At 47.4% G+C, this 18,847-nt stretch overlaps 1 protein-coding gene across 4 annotated transcripts in view; it reads right to left on the bottom strand.

Moving 5' to 3' along the window:
• Positions 1-2,607: 2,607 nt before the first annotated feature.
• TCAF1 (TRPM8 channel associated factor 1) overlaps positions 2,608-18,847 on the bottom strand; it is a 55,749-nt gene continuing 39,509 nt past the window's right edge. For 3 of the 4 annotated variants that reach the window (XM_047763294.1, XM_047763293.1, XM_047763296.1), the window contains exons 3-9: positions 12,701-13,695; positions 12,313-12,410; positions 10,989-11,202; positions 10,495-10,734; positions 8,422-8,759; positions 6,281-6,531; positions 2,608-3,397 (exon numbers count right to left, since the gene is read on the bottom strand). In XM_047763294.1, the coding sequence (XP_047619250.1) occupies positions 3,388-3,397; positions 6,281-6,531; positions 8,422-8,759; positions 10,495-10,734; positions 10,989-11,202; positions 12,313-12,410; positions 12,701-13,695 (2,146 nt within the window). In that variant the 3' untranslated portion in view covers positions 2,608-3,387. Of the gene's footprint in view, positions 3,398-6,254; positions 6,532-8,421; positions 8,760-10,494; positions 10,735-10,988; positions 11,203-12,312; positions 12,411-12,700; positions 13,696-18,847 lie in introns of all 4 variants that reach the window. The other variant, XM_047763297.1, reaches the window with a different exon arrangement.

Here is an 18,847-nt window from a genome sequence, read left to right as displayed (position 1 = left end):
TGGGTATGCTAATGAAGTGCCATATATTAAGTGAGGTTGTGACTTCAGGTAGGGACACTGGTTTAGGGACTAGGAATATCAGTGTGTTCTTATAGAGATGGGAAGGATTTCCAATAAATGCAGCTACTGAAGTTTGGCTATAAGGCCAATACTCATTAGAGAAGCTCCAGTTGGCCTTGGGAGTTAAGACAGCAGAAGAAAGTCGATTAACGGATAAGGAAGAGCCCCCCAGAGGCTAGGCATAACGGAACACACAAAACTGAGAGCCTGGAGATGACTAGATCGTTAGTTGGGGAAAATAGCTCAAAACGGATTGTGATGCTCAGGCAACACGGCAAAGAAAAAAACCAAGGAGACTCGCCTGTGGACAGAAATCTCTGACAGCAGCTGGTCTCGTACGACTAAAACTTATCACAATTGTTAAATGAACAGGAGTTCAGGAAAGCTTACCGCTCCATTGGAGTCTTGAAATTCTCCTGGAAAAGAGACAAACATCGTGTGCCTTCTTGGAAAAGAACACCAGCGGGTGATCTTACAAACACTCTGTTGCACAATCAACAAGAACTGTAAAGCCGCTAGGCAGTTAAGCTTAATCTGAGGACACATGCGGATATGGGATGGGCTTTGTTTTTGTGGGGTACACCTGTAGAAACAAGAAAAGGGGAAGCGTGTCTGAGGAGCTGGAGGGTATGGAGGGTGGCTCAAGCTAGAGAGTAACGGGGAGGTATGGTGAGCTGGATGCATCGGTTGATCCCAAAACTTGAAGGCTTTATAAGCCATTTTAAGGATTTTGGTTGGCCTGTATCTTAGCCACTATTAAGCCACTGAAGGATTTTTATTTGAGTTTATTAGAAATTTTTAAAGTAATACATGCACAAAGTAAAAAATTAAATAGCACAGAAGGACTAAATGCAAAACACAGTTTCCCACCCCACACTTTTAACCCTAGTCCCCTATCCTAGAGGCAATGCATTGAACAATGTCTATTTTTTAGATATTCTGTTAACTGACTTCCTAACATTAAATAATATGCTTGAACAATAATTTCTTGACTTATTAACTTTAGACAGTCTTTAATAATTCCCCATTACAAAAGATAAGGATTTAACTTACACTGGTCTTACCCTTCATTTGCCTATCCCTTCCCAAATTTTTGATTGATGCCATTTTTAATACTTCGATTGGTTTAATTTATAGTTTTGAACAGTGACTCTTCCCTTAGTTTTTTTCCATTAACTGTAGGCTTTTTCATCCCCCCGTTGAATAGATGAGTAATTCTGTTCTTCCTACTACCTCTCTTCCTCCAACTCATTCTCAGCCTCTTTGTTTTCTTTATTCTTTTCAGGATTAATTACTTTCAAGTTCACTTCCGAATAAAAAAAATTAAGCTTCCATGTTTTGTCTATAGGCTGATCAGGATACTGAATTCCAATAGTATCCACATTATTTTGGCTTTGTAAATACTGTTTACTGAGAGCTAAGTAGAAGCTAGAATATCTTCTTCCAAACATATCCAATGTCATGATTCCTGTGTCACTTGAAATGAAATGCACCTACTGCCAATGTCGGGTCTCTTCTTAAATTCCATGAGTATTTTTGTCATTGTTTCATAACTGGACCTGAATTTGAGATATTTTTGTCTTTGTTGTTGTTGTTGACTAAAGAATGTATCACCTGCATATTCTTAAACATTCTATCTTTTCAAGGATACTATCTATGGCACAGAATGCACATTCTTCCTAGAGAGCCTGAGACCGTGTACTCCCATCTAAAATGGTTCTCTTAGCTAACTGTTAGTCTAGCGTGAGCCATCCTGCTGGATAACTGTCACTCTGGAGCTGGCCATCCTGCTGGATAACTGTCACTCTGGAGCTGGCCATCCTGCTGGATAACTGTCACTCTGGAGCTGGCCATCCTGCTGGATAACTGTCAGTCTAGAGTGAGCCATCCTGGGTGAGGTCCACTGCTTTCCGGATGCCATTTCTTTCCTGCTTTTCGTCCTCATTTTGCTGGAGAACTTCCTCAGGGTGCTTCCTCAGTGAGGGTGCAAAGCAGATGGACTTTCTGAAAACTTGCATGTCAGATAATTTCTTTATTTGACTTGACCCTTGACAGTGACTTGCTATGGAATGCTGGGTACGAAGATTTCCCATGTGTGAAGACACTCTATTGGCTTCTGGCATTGTGTAGCTGATGAAAATCTACTCCTGGTCTATTTCTCATCCCTTTTTAGTCAAGCTAAGTATGATGACCTAATTTTATTTTCTCTCCTGGCATTTTCAATAGCTTCCCTTTATCCTTAATATACCAAAATTTCACACGGTTACACCTAGATATAGGTTGGATGGGGTCCCCTCAATTTGGAGACTTAGTTCTTTCTGTTCAATTCTTTTTCTTTCTTCGCCTACATTTTCTATGTTCTCTCTTCCAAAAACTCCTTTAGATCTTGATTGTCCGTGTCTCTTTCCTTTCTTTATATTTTCTATTTCATTTTGCTCTATATCTAGGGAGATTCCTTCAACTTAATTTTCCAGCCTGTCTCTAAGAATTTTTTGGCAGTGTTATTTCACTTTAAGGGCTCTTCTCATTTTCAGAGTTTTCCTTTTCTTTGTAGCATCCTGTTTTTACCTTACAAAGACATCTCAGACCTAATTTTTATTTTTTCCCATGGTAACTCTGTGTCCCCCAGAGTTTGCTGTGTTTTTCACATCTCCTGATTCTAACTGGCTGTCTTTCTTCCATGCTTCTCTCCTGGTCCCTCCCCCCAACCCCTACTCCCAAGGCTCAATGTCCGAGAAGTTCTGGCTGACAATTCGCATTGAAGAATCCATAAAACGGGTGATTTTTACAGCATGGCTGTGAGTCCCCTCTGTCATTGTGTAGCGGGTCTGCTGCTCCCCTAAGCCTCGCTACAACTGAAAGCACTTGGATACTTCGGTCGGGACCTCAACTGCCAGGAGAGAATTAGCTAGTAGGTTAAGGGGTCACTTATTTCCACAAAAAAGAGAAATTTTCTTTTGGAGCACCAACTTCTACCTCTCCTCAGGCAGTTTATTTACTTCCTTTATACAAACACAACAAGAACAATACACTTTTATCACTGAAACTAAGAGGAGATTGCCTGTGTTCTGCGCACAAAGGTTGCGGTAGACGGGATGGGGTTCAGGTTCACAACTGATGGATTTTTCAGACGCCCACATTTCTCTGGGGTTAGGCTGTTCCGATCTGCTTATGTCCTGTCCGAAAGCAGCTGCACTCTTTCGTCGTCGTTTCTCCCACTTTCTCTCTTCCACACATTTGCTGAGATCTTCTTCACTTAGAACCAAATCCTTCCGTTCTTCTTTGCTGAGATGTGTCGATTCTCTTTGACGTTTCTTGTCTTCGGTTTCAGTGGGGCCTGAGGAGGGAGGGAAGGAAACTTAGAGGTTCAGTTCATTATCTTAAATCGAAGTCCCGCTGTAAGTTTTTAGACAGGGCGTGACATGGATAACTATGTTTTTAAAAGGTCCCCGGGGCTGTACTGCTGAAAATGGATGAAGCAGGATAAGAGTGGATATAAATATTATTCTAAATGGCTACGGATCTAATTTCCTTTCTGAGAACATGCAGCATCTGGGACTTTTGGGAGTCAGACTCTTTACCAAAATAGCCCATCATTCAAAATCTAGTGAGCCAGTAGACTGTTTCCATGGTGTCCTAGCGAGAAGGACGGAAACCCGAGGGTCCCACAACCCAGGTGATCAGGACGATGCTCAAGGGAGCATCCCAGCCTGGTGGACTTCAGGAGCCTACCTAAAAGCCTTCTTTGGAACCAGTATTTGGAATAAACAAAGGGACTTTCTGTTCTGATGAAATTAGACGAGGGGGTAGTACAAGCAGCCAAAGTGCTGGCACATAGGGACATAAAGGTTCTTCTATTTGCTGATTGGTTTCTGCATTTACTCATGTATTTGCTTGTTCAAAGCACTGTGGTTACTAAAACACATTCTGTAATCCGAATGCCTGGGTTCCAATGCCAGATCTATCCCTTATTAGCAAGAAGGGCCTAGGCAAATTACTCCATCTCCATAAAACTCAGTTCTCTCATTCATAAAATGGGAGTGGTACGTTTCCATTCATAAGATTATTGTGAAGATGAAAAGGAACCATCTGTACTTGGCACTTACTCAACAACCCACCAATGGACAGCAACTATTTTAAAATGTTGAAGGAACAGTCAACCTCTGTATTTAAAATACCTATTTAATGAGCTATTCATGAAACAAGGAAAAATAATTCTAGGATTGAGGATTGATAAGAGAAAGACATTGTTTGGGTCAAATCTTATTGTCTATGCATCTACTTGATTTCCAATAATGCAAATAAAGCAGTGTATTGAAACAACTAAATCCAAAGAAGTAAGCTAAAGGAAAACTGGCTAGATGTACACAGCATGAATCCTGGAGCCCCAACTCTAGCTGAAACCTCACAGAAATAAATGGGGGTTCCAATAAGATTGGAAGAAAAGTTAAGAAAAATGTACTGTATGTACTGTAATTGAATGAAATTCAGGTCATCTATATTCAGTTATCTGGTTCCAAAGTAAAGATTTCTTTTCTTTCTTTCTTTTTTTTTTTTTCTTTTCTTTTTTCAGGGCCACACTCATGGCATATGGAAGTTCCCAGGCTAGGGGTCAAATCAGAGCTGCAGCTGCTGGTCTAGACCACAGCCACAGCAACACAGGATCAGAGCTGCATCTGCGGCCTACACCACAGCTCACGGCAACACCACATCCTTAACCCACTGAGCAAGGCCAGGAACTGAACCTGAGTCCTCATGGATACTAGTCAGGTTCATTACTGCTGAGCCTCAGTGGGAACTCCCCAAGTAAAGACTTCTACTTGTGCATGGACTTTATCTGGAAACAGTAACAGGACTCTGTCACTACGGAAATATAAACACCATCACTAAGCCAGATGCCTCTTGTTTGCTAAGGACAAACACCCTCATGGACTCGATGTGGCTTTTCAAGCGGTTTCTCCTCTTGACTTAAAGAAGGGATTTTATCTGAAAAACGGAAATGAAGAAGGAGACCAAATTCCAAGTAGCTTTCAAAACCCCACTCTGAATTTAGAGACTCTCCTTAGATAACTGGGAAATGGACCAGGATCCTTTCAGGGTCAGTGTTTTATACGGTGCAGGATGGGGCCAGATTAACTCACTGCATCTGTAAATGCCATCCAAAAGTGTGGTCCAGTTCCAGAACGGGGTCGAGTTAGACAATGACAGTGGCAGCTGTCATTTTTTCCTCTACCTGCTTACAAACTGTCAGGTACTGTACTAGTCACTTTAGAGGTACTGCAATTTAATCTTCATAACTGTCCTATGAAATAGATCCCATTTTACGGATGCGGAAACTGAGTCACAGAGACGTTAAGGAGCTTGCCCAGAGGCATACATACACAACCGGTGAAAGAACCAGGATTTGGAGGCAAGGGGTCAATGGTGAGAGATGACCTTAACCTCTGGGCTGTGGGGGGAGAATGGGGAGGAGGAAGCTCACTGCTCTGTGGGCCAGAGTGAAATAAAACAGCCCTTTGGAGGGCATGCTCAGTATTCATGCTCGGTACCCTAACCCTAACCCTAACCCTAACCCTAACCCTAACCCTAACCCTCGCCCCCACCCCCGCCCAAGAACTACCAGCCTCACCTCATGCACAAAGAAATGGGAGTTCAAAGATAAAGCAACTTTCCCAAGAGCCAACCCTACCCATGGGCTCTTGGTACACACGAGACTGCTTTTCAAGGCTTTTCGAAAACCACCCAAGACACACATTATATGAATCCCCCGGAGCTGTCTGAATATCAGGATAGAGGCGTGTTTCGGTTGGGTTCTATGGTCAGGTGCTTCGGGAAATGATGGCGAAAAAAGCCCAGGGAGCCCTCGGGATGAGACCCCCCCCTCATGGGCTCGGGCCCACAGTGGTGAACCAAGGGCTGGCCTGGGAGCAGGGGCCCACGTGCTCAGCATGGGCCCAGTGGGGGCCGGGGGGTGGGGGAATCTTAAGGCTGAGAGCACAGGGCCAAGACTCACGCAAACAGAAGGCTTTGCTCCTGAGAAATTCTGCTCCCACTTTGCTCTGGGTTCTTAACCCCCTCCCCAGAGACACGGCTAAGATCTGGGGGGCAGTGAGTGGAGAGGGCGAGGCCAGACCCTAAGAAACAGAGGTCGAGGAGTGAATCCCCATCTCTGCTACCTCCCCAGACCTCTCTACCTGCCACCTCGCTGGGCACTCCTTACATCTGTGTGAGGAGGTACAATTTCATAATATTTTCCTTCCATTCAGGCAGATAGGCCAGGCTGGTCGCCACCTCCTTCTGGATCGGCCAGGCCCAGGCCTCGAAGAACGGGGCCAGGTTCTTCTGCACTTGGTGGGAGAACATCTTCACCCACAGGTTCATCTTGTCGACGTTGTCGGTGGGCAGGTTGGTCTGGTTCCTGTACTCGGTGAAGAGACGGATGAATGGCTCCCACCCGAAGGCCTCCTGGAGCTGGAAAGAGAAGGGAAGGAACGGGATGAGACCTCTGGTCTACAAAAGAAGCCCCCACACGCCCCCGGAAGGAAGGCGTGAGCTTCGTCTCCATCCCTGACTCTCTCCTGTTCTCATCTGGCCTCACGGGCCGCTGTCCCAGTCCAGGGATCAGAAGAGCCTCTGAACCAGGACAGGGCTCAATGCGAAGTCGACAGTAACACCCGTGGTATGAACTGCAGAGATTAGCAGCGGGATTTCCTACCAATATCATAATCCATTTGTCTCACTAGACCATGGAAGTAGTAATTACATTTGAGGAGGTCCCGTCAAGGCTCAAGTGGTTAATGAATCTGATGAGTATCTATGGGGATGCAGGTTCGATCCCTGGCCTCGCTCAGTGGGTTAAGGATCTGGCGTTGCTGTGAGCTGTGGTGTAGGTCGGCAGCTGTAGCTCCAATTAAACCCCTAGCCTGAGAACCTCCATATACCAAGACTGCAGCCCTAAAAAGACACACACACACACACACACACACACATAAACCAACAGTATTGTATTTGAAATTGGTTGAAGTGACACTGTCTTTCATAGTTGCCAAGTTAAACCCTCACAACTGGGGAACTCCCACCCTTATCCTGACATAATCTGTACTTACTGTAGGTCTATGTCAGTTTACAAGATGACCAAAACAGCCTTTGGGAAAAAAGTGCGTCCAGGAGAAGCAGACGACAGTGTATAGTGTACGGAGGGGGACCTGAGAGTGAGGCACAATTGAGGCAAAGGCAGCCGTGCTGAGGGCATTGGAAATAGGCTGGGTTATAGAGCTTGGGAGCTCGGAGGGATTCAGGGGTCCCAACCTCACCCTGACACCTCAGATGAGGGTCTTCTGTCCCAATGACAACGTTAAAGCAGAGGCTCCTAGCGGTTTCGCTGTCACTCGTGCGACAGGGGGAATCAGGAGAATTCGAGCAGGTGGAAGGACCAGAATAGAGTAGGCCTGATCTGAGGCTGAGTTCCAGAATCCAAGGTGATCCAGGGTCGGGGGCTGGGGGCGGGGGGCAGAACGGGGCTGTTGAATTATAACTTCAAGGCAAAAGCTGCCTCCATGTCCAGGCAGTGAGGACTCCTGGACATATAAGGTGGAAACGAAGGCACAGCCAAGTCATAGAGAGAAGATGGTTTTAATCACCTAGGGGTGGAAATACCTCCTATCCCACATACTGTGTGTGTGTGTGTGTGTGTGTGTGTGTGTGTTGTGTGTGTGAGCGGGGGCGTGTGGTTGGTGTTAGGCAGCTATTTAAACAGCCCAGTTTGGCTTTGATCTCCGGTATGTTCGGTCTAAAGCCAGTGAGAGTAACTATCTTTATGGTACGACATGTGCCTCTACCATTTTTTAACCTTTCTCTGTGCTTTCTATCAACCTTCACACATCTCCTCAAAATCCTGGGGGGAAAGGTGGGGCTGCGGCAATTAAGTCGGCTTTAGGGTCATGCACAGTGAGGTCTTCTTTTTTTTAATTTGCATTCCAGTTGATTTACAATGTTCCCTGTCAATTTCTGCTGTACAGCAAAGTGACCCTGGCACACACACATACACATTCTTTTTCTCGTGTTCTTTTCCATCGTGGTCTGTGCCAAGAGACTGGATCGAGTTCCCTGTGCCGTACAGCAGGACCTCCTTGCTTATCGGTTCTAAATGTAAGCGTTTGCATCTACCAACCCCAGACTCCCCGTCCATCCCACTCCCTCCGCCCCCCCTTGTCAATCGCAACACAGTCATGTCTGCAGAGGCGTCATCACCAGCACGTCCACCCTCCACGCCTGGGCTTTATCAGGGCCTCTGGAGGGAAGCAGATCAGCGAGTAGTAGGAGGTCCCCTGGGCACCACGATACCCTGCCCAGGGTCCGCACCTGTAAGTATGTTTCCAGCGCCGTCCACGCGTTCCAGTTTTTCACATTGGGACCCTTGCCCAGGTAGATTCTGACTCTCTTCTCCCGAACTGGGGGCCACAGAGCAATATTGGCACGTCCACGAGGGATGCCCAGGACCGTCTCGTGCACGTAGACACACCACAGGTTGCAGGTGGCCTCGGTGGTGTGTGGCGGGAACTCCCACTCCTGCCGTTGCTGGTTGCGGCCGAGCTCGTGCACAGGGCCCCACAGCCCCTTGGTTCTGATGAGTTTCTCATTGATGAGCTCCTGCACCGACTCCAGGTGGCACATGATGGGGTAGCCTGCATGCATCCAGCCTGGGAAATGCAGGAGGGGGAGAGGGCGTTAGCATGCTCCCCTGCAGCCAACCAAATTCTTCTCTCCATTGTATCTCCCAAACACCCAGGCCCCCCGTGACGTGCAGAACCTCGAAATGCTCCAAAGGGCCATCCAAACCCAGACCCTCCCGGGCTCCCCTCCTTCTCCTCCCATGCTGTATTGGTGCCTTCGTCCTCCCTCTGACTGGCTATGGGAGCCCGGGCAGGTTATAAATCACCGTTCATGTCACTAACTCGATGCTTCAATTTTTAGGAGCGCACCCTGTCCACGTGAACCTGTCTTCACACTCTGTCCTCAGTTAAGAGCTTGTGGTTCTCATTATTTCGATATGGACTTGCCCATGCTGACACTACTTTCTTTTTTTCTTTTTTTTTTTTTTTTGTCTTTTTGTCTTTTACAGCTACATCAGTGGTGGCATATGGACGTTCCCAGGCTAGGGGTTCAATCGGAGCTGTAGCCGCCCACCTACACCTGAGCCACAGCAGCACTGGATCTGAGCCGCGTCTGTGACCAACACCACAGCTCATGGCAACGCGGGATCCTGAACCCACTGAGCGAGGCCAGGGAGCAAACTTGCCTCCTCATGGATGCTAGCTGGGTTCATTAACCACTGAGCCACGATGGGAACTCCTGCTTCCTAGGGATGATCTACATGAGCCGTGAAAACTACGGTTCAGAGAGATTTCCCTGGTTCTTTAATTTCTATATATTCCATTTTTCAGGTCTCTTGACCCACTGACAAACATCTCTTTATTGCCTTCTGGAAGTTGTTGAATTCCTTCCAACACCTGTGACCTGGGAAGAGGTCCTCGGCCATTTTTATTCGCTCCTTTAAACCACGGACATCCGTGAAAGCCCGGTGTGTGTGTGCTGTGCCATTTCCACTGTTTGATAGCATTTCTTGACAGGCTGACTAAAACTGGTAACATATATACATGTAGCAGATTACATACATATATACATATATAACTTTGGCTGCTGTGTACAGACCAGAGTTTGAATTGGAGTTGCAACAGTGAAAGCGCTGACTCCTAACCACTAGACCACCAGGGAACTCCCTAAAACTTGAATATTTTAACATAACCGTGTATATATGGTGCTGGGGCCTGCTTTTTATGCATCACATAATCTCATCACATGTCCTTATGCCATGAAACTCTCACTTTAAACGTCCTCCTTAATGTCCACTGAAGGCACACACAAGACATGACTTAACTGTTCCATGGACTGTTGGACACTTGGGTAGTTCCCAATTTTTTGTTGGGATAAAAGGCGGAGCTTATTTTTCTAAGCATTCTTCCCCCTTTCCATTAAAATAGCAAAGACGGCATCGCAAAGGTCTTGCTAGAAAAACATTTTTTTTCTGTCTTTTGTTTTTTTAGGGCTGCACCCACGGCACATGGAGGTTCCCAGGCTAGGGGTTGAATTGGAGCTGCAGCCGCCAGCCTACACCCCAGCCACAGCCACACCAGACCTGAGCCGCGCCTGTGACCTACACCACAGCTCATGGCAACACCGGATCCTTAACCCCCTGAGCGAGGCCAGGGGGGGATCGAACCTGCAACCTCCTCGTTGGCATCGTTTCTACTGAACTCCAGAAAACATTTGTATCCTGCTGGCTGCCTACCACGTGGCCGTGGCGAGGGAGGAGGACCGTCATGTGGCAGATGCACAAAGCCCCCCCGCCCCGGGCCCCCCGCCCCGGGCACCCACCAACTGAGATCTGCACGTCGGCGACGATCCTCTGAGGCAGCCGCAGGGGAAAGGGCTCAGCTCCCAGCCGGGCCACAGCCTGCATCACTTCGTCCCAGAGGCGGAGCAGAGGCTCAGGGTTCTCCAGGGCGCGAAGGTTGGCGGCTGGCACGGTCAGGATGATGTTGTCTGTAGCCAGCTCTCCCCAGGGACCTGGGTTCTCCTGGACCCGCCTCTTCCACTCCTCCTGGGATGTCTCTCCTAGAGGGACCACAGGGCTTGAAACTCACTTTCCCAAATCCCGTACGTTAACACGCGCAACTTGAACCCCTGCAGGAGAACATCCAGGCCATGGGCAACCCCCCGGCCCCCCATCCTTCTGTGAAATCCCCATGGATGTGATGTGGTTTGGTCTTTATCTCCTTGGCCCCAAAGCTGAGTCTAAGGAAGCGTATTCCCTCCCTCCAGTCCCAGCTCTTTTGCCCCTCGGGGTTCGCTCCAGGGCATCCACTCACCCAGCTTGTAGTAGGGAGCGTGCACAGCCCCCTTAACCGTGATGGGCACAGTGCCCAGCTTGCTGCTCTGAGGCACGATGATGTAGAGAAGCCCCCCCCAGAGGCAGGTGATGGACTTCGTGGCCTTGTCCAGGCAGCAGCGGTTAATCACGAGGGGGCCTCGGAACAGCTTGCTGGCCCGGGTCAGGTCGTCGGTGTGGCAGCCGATCTGAACCTGGAACAGAGAGATTCCTCCAGAGAGTCACCCCCGGACAGAAGGGGAGAGCATCCACGGTGGGGGGACAGGAAGGGTCATGGGGCCGTGACCCACACAAACCCAGGTGTCCCACCACTTACAAGCCGTGCGTGCCAAACCTATGAAATTGTTATGGTCCCTCAGGGTTGTATGGACCAGATCATGTGATGTCCTCTCAGGGGGGTGGAGGGCACACAGCTGCACAAAGGTCGTGCTGAGACCCTGATGTGAGGGCCACCCGGTGTGACCCAGAGGCTCATTATGAGGATGGCAACTCTCGCACAGAGTCCCCCGGTGTCTCCGTAACACAGGATCCTAGGCTGCCTATTGCCTAGTGGGGAGGCTGGCTCTGGGAAGGGGCAGAGGAGATCCTGCCTTTTGCTGACCAGAGGGAAGGCCCGGTGGGAGGCAGGGGGACCGCCCGACACAGGATCCTGTTCTCCGAGGCCCCCACACCCGGGCTGACGGAGTGGTCCCTGTCCTCAGCAGAGGCCTGCGATTGTTTTCCCGGGTTGATGCTAAACAAGCACCAGGATAGATCCAGGCAGGGAAGAGCGCCTCAGCATCACGGGGATGCACGAGGGGGACCGCGCAGCACGGCAGCTCCATTTCAGGAGTACGTGAAAGGGACAGAGCCAAAGCGGACTGGGCAACTGAGGAACAATGTGGGGTGGGTCCCAGCGAAGCAGCTGGCGTCAGGAGGACCTCGTGTTCCCATGTGAGATGTACAGGGGACAGAAGGTGAACTTAGGATTTAAAGGACGCTGCTGGGTGCTGGAGCACCGTCCCTTTGGTAGGTAGCTTTCTTTTCCCCACCTGATGATGTAACTTAAAAGCACAAGACCTGAGGTAGAAGTGGCTTCAGTTTGCGTCTTGGGCTCTGAAATCTACTGGATCCACACATTTCAATCAATCAGTTAGCTGTTCTGCACTTTAGCTGCCTGACCCTTAAAATGTGGGTAAAAGTACACGCCCTGTGTTACCAAAAGGGTTGGTAGGAGGAGCAAATAAGATGCTAACTATGAAAGCAGGAGTATCTGGCTCTCATGCTTGGCATCCGTGTTATGTGGTGACGCGGGCATGTCTCACCTTTAGGTCAGCAGAGGCAGCCGCTTCAGGCAGCGAGACCTCTATAATTTGCCTTCCAGGTATGTAGAGCCCAGTACTCATCCAGCAATACCTGGTGCCTGCCAAAAGCAAGAGCGAAATAGATGCTATCCTTCCTCCATGAGTCCATCCCCACCCAGCTTCCAGGGTCCCTTCATGAGCTCTGTACATCCTTCTGCCTCCACGTGGCCCTGGCTCTGCTCTTCCAAACATTACCTAAGACCCCAACCCCCGTCTCCTTGAGAGTGCAGGGCACGGGATGGAGACGGCCCCCCGAGGTGATCTGGTCCTGAGCTGAGCCACTAAGGCCATCACTCCCCATCCTTCTAAGTTCCTGCCTGCCCGGCTCCCACAAAGGCTCCCCTCTCACCTGGATTGTTGCAGTTGACCTCCACCGTGATGGGAGATTCCGAGGGACGCAGATAGGGGCTGCTGTACATATCTTCAATTTCCGGGACCAAGAGAGAGAGGTCACTTCCGGAGTGGGCCAGCCCAGTGGCCAGGGAGAGCATGGCACCCCTGCAGCAGTCATTGATGACGGGGTTCTCTCGGGTGGCTACCGGCAGCCGGTAGCGACTGAGCAGCTTCCGCAGGAGCCGGTGCACTGACATGTAGGCGGGGATGTCTTCCGCAGGGATCTGCAGGAAAGCTGCACCATCCGGTCCTAGCTTTGCCAGCCAGCCCTTCTCCACGTTCCCTCTCTTCCGGCCCATGATCACCTGGAACTCGGCCAGGGTGGAGCGGAAGTGATAGGTCCTTATCCCTGCCTTAGGGGTACGGAAGGGCCCGGGATTGAGGCTTTGGCTGGTGATGCTGATGCCAAAGGGGTTCAGGAGGAGGTTTCCCGGGAACCGAGCCAGAGGGGACACTCCCGGGTTCTTGAAGGCCCACCACCAGGCCTGGGCGCCAACGAACAGGCCCCCGCCCTCCGCCACAAACTCCTGCAGCTCCTTGACCCCCACATCACTCACGGGCTCGAAGCAATAGACGCTCGCATCGCTGGTCAGATTGGGCTCAATGCTGGTGTCTATGCCCCCGACCGCGAGCAGCCCGCTCAGAGTCCTCAGTTCCGTCTGCACCACGATCTTGCCTCTGCGGCCCCCGTCCAGCCAGCGGACGGCATTGAGCAGGAAGGGGCCCAGTTTGCCGACAGTGAATAGGACCTTGTGGCCGGTCACCACCACCCGGCCCCGGCCGTAGCGCGCCGCCGCTATGACACAGCCGTGGTAGGAATCGAGCCCCAGGGGAAAGGCTAAAGCGCCGTGCACGAGCAGCTGGGATGGGAAACAGTCCGAGTTGCTGATGTCCAGCTCGGAGATCCCGTGCAGGAGCTCATCTCTGTCCTCGGAGAGATCATCCTCGCAACTGCAAACGATACGGGTGTTTATCACAAAGCGCTCAGTAGCGCGCCCGGCACACAGCAAGCGTCGACTGCATTAACACCAGGCGCAGCTCCTCCCAGACAGTGGGGAGAACAAAGTGGGTGTGGGGACCTGTTGCCCGTTGCTTCTGCTCTGCCCGGTCTCGGTGTACAAACCCTCCAAAGGAAACCTCGAAGGAAGTCCTGCTGGGTTTCCCCAAGATGACATCCTAAATGTCCTGGATTTAAGTGCCTGTTTCAGCCTTGTAAGCACTATATAAAGAATTGGGTGAGGGGAGGTCCCCTTGTGGCACAGTGGAAACAAATCCAACTCGTAGCCATGGGGACGCGGGTTCGATCCCCGACCTCGCTCAGAGGGTTAAGGATCCAGTGTTGCCGTGAGCTGTGGTGTAGGGTGCAGATGCGGCTCAGATCCCGAGCTGCTGTGACTGTGGTGGAGGCCGGGAGCCATAGCTCCGATTCGACCCCTGGCCTGGGAACCTCCACATGCCACAAAAGAAGTGAATGGGAAATCATGGTTTCATTTTTATAAGGAGGCTTGTTTCTAAATTTCACGCAGCTAATTTTCTGCAAATAAAGTCAGCAGAGAGCTGAGTTGGTGGCGCTAGTGAAGTATCACTATTATCTCAAAAGGTGGGGCAGGGGAGCTGACCAGACACCACTCTAGTGAGATCTTCCTTCCTGTTACTTGAACCCAAGAGGGTTGGTTGTCTAAACCCAGCACTCCACACATTTGTTGCCGGCCCAACAGGCATGATGCATATCCATGCTATAAGGCTCTTCTCATTACCAACACTTCTTGTCTACGAGTAAAAAAAAGTCCAGTAAGACTTCGGGACACCCATAATCCCCAAATGGGGGATGCAGCTCTGGACACCTGGTGGGATGACAGGGGGTCGGAGGTAGAGTGATCTCTCTAAGCTCGTGGTTCCGGAGCTGGTTATATCACTACTGTTGAGTAAAGCTGTGGCAACTGTATGGTCAGAGGCAGCTGTAAGGAAACACTGAAAAATGGGGGTCAGGTAGATGGCAATATTTGCAATATCTGGGTTATATTCTCTGGGGTTGGCAGGACTCTTGACTGATGGGGTTGGCGGGACTCTTGACTGGTAAGTCCTCTTAGCAGGTACGAACCTTTCCTGGAGACAAGGATACACCCCACAAGAAGACTCTCCAGCTCCTTGCAGGCCCCTATTAAAATCATTCGACTAGCTGTTCTTGCTCTGATTCCAGGTTTACCACACAGCCCTGTGATTGTAACACCGCCTCCCATGATCATCTGCCTAAAGAAAGAAATCACTGGCCAGGCCAAGCAGAATGTTCTGCGGTTGTGACATTTATAGTTCTCAAGCAACAGCTTAGGGTATCTTTAATTTGCTGATTTTAAAGTAAAAAAAAAAAAAAAAGTCATGTTTAAATGTTAGTACTTTCTGCATGCAAAATTAAATAGAAAATGTTTTAATTCTTATCATGATGAGTTCTGTTCATAAATTTCATGTGATTGTTTTATAAATGCAGTCAGTGCAGAGGTGAGCTACACTGGTATCAAGGATTATACACTAGCCTGTGAGGACATGATAAGCAATAATGTATGTGCAAAGTTGAGACCCAGACATGGTGTCACTAAGCAGGACCCCATCAGCAGGCTGCTAGGTGAGGTCCTGCTGAGCCAGGGGCATCTTCAGAATCCTCTGTCACAGCTTTGGTGCATGGGGAGATAAATAATTGTTTCATTAAAGAAAATCAGAACTGGATTACTTTTTTTCTCCCTCTCTGTTCTGAAATGAAACCAAAGTTATCAAAACAAGAATAAATCCATGACAGCACTGGATTTTTGAGATGGGCAAATTAGCAAACATAGACGGGGAATGTACAGGAAATAGGAATCAAGTGGAATCAGAGTGATCAGAAACTCATAGGAACAGAAGAATCTGTAACTGCAAATATGTGAAAGAGAAGATCAAGGAAAAAAAAAAAAGGAACAGGGAGTATCATTCATCCTGAAACAATACAGTTCTGTAACTAATAATGATCAATCTAAGATTTCACACCATTTAACATTTAAGTAAACAAGAGGCACCAAATAGTTGATCAAATATTTGATGAAAATTAACAGCACCAAGCTAAACAAAGGAAATACCAACAGCCCCAAGATAACAGTGATAAACGGAGAAGGTTCTAAATAAATACTGTATGTCATTGGAGAATTTTGAGATAATATCTCTCTCTCCAAAAAAGGGGGAACGGGCTACTATAAAAGTTACTAATTATAATTAAGATATAATTGCCAAATAGATAATCCCATTTAATACGTGAGCAGAGAATAAGTCTTGACGTAGATGAAGGCTATGAATAAATCAACAGGAAAGTTGAGGAAAGTGACTCCTCCAGACAGCACGGCCGAAGGTCAAAAAGATGCACATTATCAGAAAAAAAATAAATAAATAAAATGTAGCGAGAACAAAGGACAGATGAGAAGGCTCATGAAGACCTAGGGGTTCTTGAAAGCAAAGAACAAAGAGAAACAAAGAGGAAATAAGCATACAATTCAATGAACATCTCTTTGTGCTGAAAAACAGATTTGAGTTTTTAGAGTAAAATGACGATCCGAATGCCAAGCAGCATAAAGAAAATGAAGAACATCTGACCAATTTATGGTATATTTACGAACTTCAAAGTACAAAGAAAAGCAAAAAACAAATTACCTAGAAAGAAACAAGTGACATCAGTGCCCTAAAAACAGAGACAATCTGAGGGCAATAAGATGCTCTGTGTGATACACAGTGGCAGGAAAACTCTTCATTGGCATAAGGAATACTGAAACAATGTCCAAGGACTTGTGAAATTTACTACTCACTGAAGGTTTCCAGAAAAGTTACACGAGATTATGCTGTAGGTCCAGAAAAACAAAAATGAATACAAAGTAGCCACGTGAAGCAGTGGGGGGCAAAAATACAGTCTAATTGATAACTAACACTAAAAAAGTGCTGATGTTCTTATGACCCCTGAGGTGCTTGGCAAGAAGTCATTTTGAATGAATAGAAGCCTCAGTGTTACAAACAAAGCGAACAAAGAAACAAAGCTAAACGTAAACCAGACCGGAGCCAAAAACCTAGATGATTTCAAAAGAACCTGGGCAGTGAGGCGTGAGCACAGAAAAGTACAAAGATGGGAGAAAAAGAGTTTTTATTTTGAATGGAAAGTGGATTATAAAAACTAGTTAATTCTCAACTCAGACAGGAAAATGTCCCTTTATTTAAAAATTAAAGGCAACCTGGTAAACATGGATATCAGTATGTAATAAAAGGTGGCATTTTATATTACCGGGAAAAGACAGATGTTTCCATAAATGTTGTTGGCACAGCTGGATCACCATTTGGAATAAGATGAACGGGACCCATTCTTCTCGCAACACACAAGAAAAGACGGCAAATCCATCAGATTTTTAAATTTTAAAAATGAAACCACACATACACTAGGAGAAACCAAAAGTGGAATCTCATATAATCTAAGTGCGAGTAAAGGCTTCTAATCATGACCTCAAATCCGATGTGATAATGGAAGCTTTTTAGTACGTCTTTTTTTTTTTTGTCTTTTCTAGGGTCTTTTTGTTTTTTTGGGGGGGGCTGCACCCATGGCATATGGAGGTTCCCAGGCTAGGGGTCTTATCGGAGCTGTAGCCGTCAGCTTACGCCGGAGCCACAGCAACTCGGGATCCAAGCCATGTCTGTGACCTACACCACAGTTCTTGGCAACGCTGGATCCTTAACCCACGGAGCAAGGCCAGGGATCGAACCCGCAACCTCATGGTTCCCAGTCGGATTTGTTACCCACTACGCCATGACGGGAATTCCAGTACATCTTGAAATTATGTTAGATCCTTTCATTTGCATTTAATTTTAGAACCAACCTGAACTTTGACTGGGACTGCACTGAATCTACATATCATTTGGGAAAAAACTGATACCATAAAAGTATTAAGTGTTCTGGCCCATCAACACAGTGTATTTCTTTAGGTTTTAATTTCTCAGTGACCTTTGTGGTTTTTCAAGCATGTAGGTTGCTGGACAAATTTTGTTACATTTATCTGCTAGTACTTCAGGATTTGGGGCCCTGTTTTTTTTTGTTTTTTGTTTTTTTCAAATTTTATTTATTTATTTATTTGTCTTTTTGCTTTTTCTAGGGCCACTTCCTGCAGCATATGGAGGTTCCCAGGCTAGAGGTCCAATTGGAGCTGTAGCCGCAGGCCTATGCCAGAGCCACAGCAAGTAGGGATCTGAGCCACGTCTGCAACCTACACCACAGCTCACGGCAACACTGGATCCTTAGCCCACGGAGCAAGGCCAGGGATCGAACCTGCAACCTCATGGTTCCCAGCCGGATTTGTTAACCACTGCGCCACGACGGGAACTCCCTGGGGCCCTGTTTTAACTGATATTGTATTTTCAATCGCCATGGTCAATTTTCGGCTACTAGTATAAAAAAAATATTGATTTTTGTAGCTTAACCTCATATCCTGCAATCTTGCTAAATTTATTACAGTAGTTTTTTGTAGCATTTGGAGAATTTTTTACATAGAAGATCATGTTTTCTGCAAATAAACATAAGCTTGCTTCTTAATTTTTAATATCTATGCCTTTTTGCTTGCCTTACTGCGCTGGCTAGAACCTCTAGCACAAGGCTGAATAAAACTTGTGAGAGCAGCTATCCTTCCTTGCCTTGTTCTCAATCTTAAGTGTGTTCTTAACTATAGGATTTTCAAAGATGACTCATCATATTGACTCTCATCACTTCCTATTTCTAGGTTGTGGAAATTTTCATTGTGACTTGATATTGAATTTCGTCAAAGGTTTTTTGTGTGCGTGTGCATGAATCTACTGAATGATGTGCTTTTTTTCATTTATCCTGTAATGGTGAATTGATTTGATGCTTGAATGTTAAACCAGCCATGATGCTAGAATTAGCCTTACGTGGTCATGATGTATTATCCTTCTTATATGTCATAGTCTATTTACAATATTTTATTAAGAATTTTTGCATCTATGTTCACAAGAGACATTGCTCTATAGTTTTCTTTTCCTTTTTCTTTCTTTCTTTTTTTTTCTGCTTTTTAGGGCCACGCCTGCAGCATATGGA

The sequence above is a fragment of the Phacochoerus africanus genome, chromosome 16, assembly GCF_016906955.1.
Source record: "Phacochoerus africanus isolate WHEZ1 chromosome 16, ROS_Pafr_v1, whole genome shotgun sequence".
NCBI classification, from domain to species: Eukaryota; Metazoa; Chordata; class Mammalia; order Artiodactyla; family Suidae; genus Phacochoerus; species Phacochoerus africanus.
Note: the sequence above shows the minus strand (reverse complement) of the source record. Positions and strands in the feature narration are given on the sequence as shown.